This window comes from Solanum pennellii, chromosome 3 (assembly GCF_001406875.1).
Source record: "Solanum pennellii chromosome 3, SPENNV200".
NCBI lineage: Eukaryota > Viridiplantae > Streptophyta > Magnoliopsida > Solanales > Solanaceae > Solanum > Solanum pennellii.
Genome location: NC_028639.1, coordinates 56,770,693 through 56,773,617, shown reverse-complemented (window position 1 = coordinate 56,773,617; position 2,925 = coordinate 56,770,693). Strand labels below are relative to the sequence as shown.

The following is a 2,925-nucleotide window of genomic DNA, read 5'->3' as shown; positions in this document are numbered from 1 at the left end:
GTTGGGGTTTCAAGACACCAAGCTAAGTGAGCAAAATTGGAAAGGGATACTAGTGACTCCTAGGAAGAACAGTCAAGAGTTGTAGAGAATGGTTACATAAGGTATATATATTGGTGAACTTGGCGTCAATTTTTAACTTTGGGTGTACACAAATACGAACATAAACTTGTATAAAGTTGAACAAGCAGACATATATTGTCCTATGTGGCGTTCTATGTATTAAATTATGTCATGTAGGAGGCATGTGTCTAATTGTTCAATTTTATACAAGTTTAAGTTTCTACTTGTACAAATCCAAAATTCGAGGACATAATTGAGTCAAGTCAAAGAGCTTGCTTATCTATTATGCCTTTATTTAGTTAGCTTTCTTCTTTCATTTGTTTGAGACTTTTAGGGAATAGATGTAAGATGAGAAATAAGAAAGGAAAGTTAAATTGAGCAGTAAACATATTATGTACTAGTTTGTCAAGTTATGTCAATGAGACATACTTTTTTTTATTGTGGAATGACAGATCAATATTGCGTAATGGGAATTAGTTACTAAACACCTCATTTCTAAGTAACCATAACCATAAATTTACAAATAGAGAAAGTAGACTTGTTTTGAATTGATTCCAAGGATGAGGTGATGATAATTATGTTTAACCTTGCTCTTCTTTGATGATACCTTCATTTTACAATTCTGTTCCAAAACCAGTGTTCCCTCCACACCCTGTCCATTTTCTCAATAGGCAAATTCTTGGTCTCTGGCAAAAAGAAGTAGACAAATGCAGTCATTATTGCCACCCAAACTCCAAAAAAGAAGAAGATCCCAAACTTGAAGTGGCACAACATGGCTAAAAATGTTTGACCAACCAAGAAAGTGAAGAGAAAGTTCACTGATACTGAAATACTTTGTCCAGCTGATCTTATCTCCAATGGAAATATTTCACTTGGAATTAACCATCCTAATGGGCCCCATGACAAACCAAAACCAGCTACATAGATGCATATCAACACCAAAATCACAAAGGCCCAACCTTTACTCAATCCACCATGATCCCCTAACTTAGCCCCCATTAACCCTCCTACCATCATTTGTGTAACAAACATTTGTATGCCTCCGAATATCAGCAGCCCTCTTCGGCCAACTTTATCAACAATCAGCATTGACAAACCTGTTGTCACAATTCCTACTGCTCCTGTTATAACAGAAGATAAAAGAGATGCACTTACACCTAGTCCAATCGTTCGAAACAGGATAGGAGCATAGAATGCAATCACATTAATTCCTGTGACTTGTTGGAAGAATGGTATCGCCACGGACATGACAAGTTGAGGCCTGTATTTTCTTTGTAAAATGTTCTTGAAAGGGTGTTTGATAGTTTTTGAAATTTCACTAGCTACCATAATATCATCAAGTTCTGCTTGTACATCATCAGTGCCTCTGACTCTTTGCAGCAATCTTTTAACCTTTTCGTGATCATTTGTTCGTTGAATCAAGCTGTTGGGGGTATCTGGGAGGAACAACGCGCCTAATGTTAAAATGGATGCTGGGACTGCAGCCATAGCAAGAGATACTCTCCATCCCCAACCACCTTTGACCTTTTCAGTGCCATAATTTATGAGATTTGCTATTAAAACTCCAATTCCTACACTTAGTTGAAAGCTGTTATTGAATCCTCCTCTGTACTTGGATGGTGCCATTTCTGACAAATACAACGGTACAGCCTGCAAAGTTGTCACAACAAACTTAGGTTTTTAGCTTTAAGTGATAGTGTTAGACTAGTACGGAGTTTAAAAATGAAAGACTTTAGGCACATATCAAACGTACTGTTAGAACTTGTGGTTCTAAAACATGTCTTGACATTTCTATGATTAAGACGAGTTTCCAAACAAGGAAATGAGTATTATTTTTTTTACCTGATTGGCAAAACCAACACCAACACCTAGTAAAACTCTACCAATTATAAGCATATAGATATTAGAAGCAGCTCCACCAAGGGCTGCACCAGCAAGGAAGTTAGCTCCTCCAAGAAGGATCGACACCTTGCGACCATACGCTCTGGTGACTGATGAGGCAACAAAAGTAGCAAAAAGACCAGCCACATAAAGAGATGATGTGAATGATGTCAACAATTCACTATCAAATTTGCAGTAGTTACTAACTTCTTTGTCTTCTTTCATCTTAATGTACACATGATGAAAGAACTTTTTCAGAAATGGCTCCATAGATGTTACTCCACCTTCACATCATTCAAAACTTGGTGTTAGTGAAATAGAATACATCAATTGATTCACAGTAATAATAATTCACACAAAGTAAACATTCTTTTGTGTTCCTTTGGACAATTGAGATTGTATATAAATTATGAAAAATCAAACCTGAAATTCCAATATCATATCCAAAGATTAGACCACCCATAGCAGCCATCATAGAAGCTAATATTACAAAACATGTCAGCTTTCCATGGTACTCTTCTCCATCATTTGCTGCTACCACTAATCCCCCTGCCATACTTTTTCTTTTACTTTATATCAAGTGAACATACAAGAACTAAAGGGAGTTAAAGAGGGGCAGGGGACACTCATGTAATATTTATTTTTACTTATGATTTACAATAATAGGAAATATATTTATGATTCACATAAATAGTAAAATATTCCATAACAATGTAAACCTAGGAGAAAAGAGGAAGAAGGTTGAAGAGTTTTTAGCAGTCCAAGTTGACTGCTAGAGATCAACATCAAATATGATCCACACACATGTGTGTTGATTATTCAAGAATTGTCCAAATTAATTGATTGATCCAAAAGTAAATAAAATTATTTATTGTGTGAATTAATAAACAAAAGATATTCTGATTGTGTAATCTCTATGACAGACTATGTTTTTGGAGAGTATTAATTATATTTCCAGCATTATTGGAAAAATATCTTATTTTG

The 2,925-nt window shown here is 35.4% G+C and overlaps 1 protein-coding gene across 1 annotated transcript; it reads right to left on the bottom strand.

Annotated features, from left to right (window-relative positions):
- Positions 1–455: 455 nt before the first annotated feature.
- Positions 456–2,713, bottom strand: LOC107012519 (hexose carrier protein HEX6-like). The gene is made up of 3 exons (XM_015212385.2): positions 2,365–2,713; positions 1,903–2,225; positions 456–1,710 (listed from the first exon to the last, which is right to left on the bottom strand). Exons 1-3 carry the CDS (start codon positions 2,495–2,497, stop codon positions 670–672), a joined length of 1,497 nt encoding a protein of 498 aa, XP_015067871.1. The 5' UTR covers positions 2,498–2,713; the 3' UTR covers positions 456–669.
- Positions 2,714–2,925: the final 212 nt, after the last annotated feature.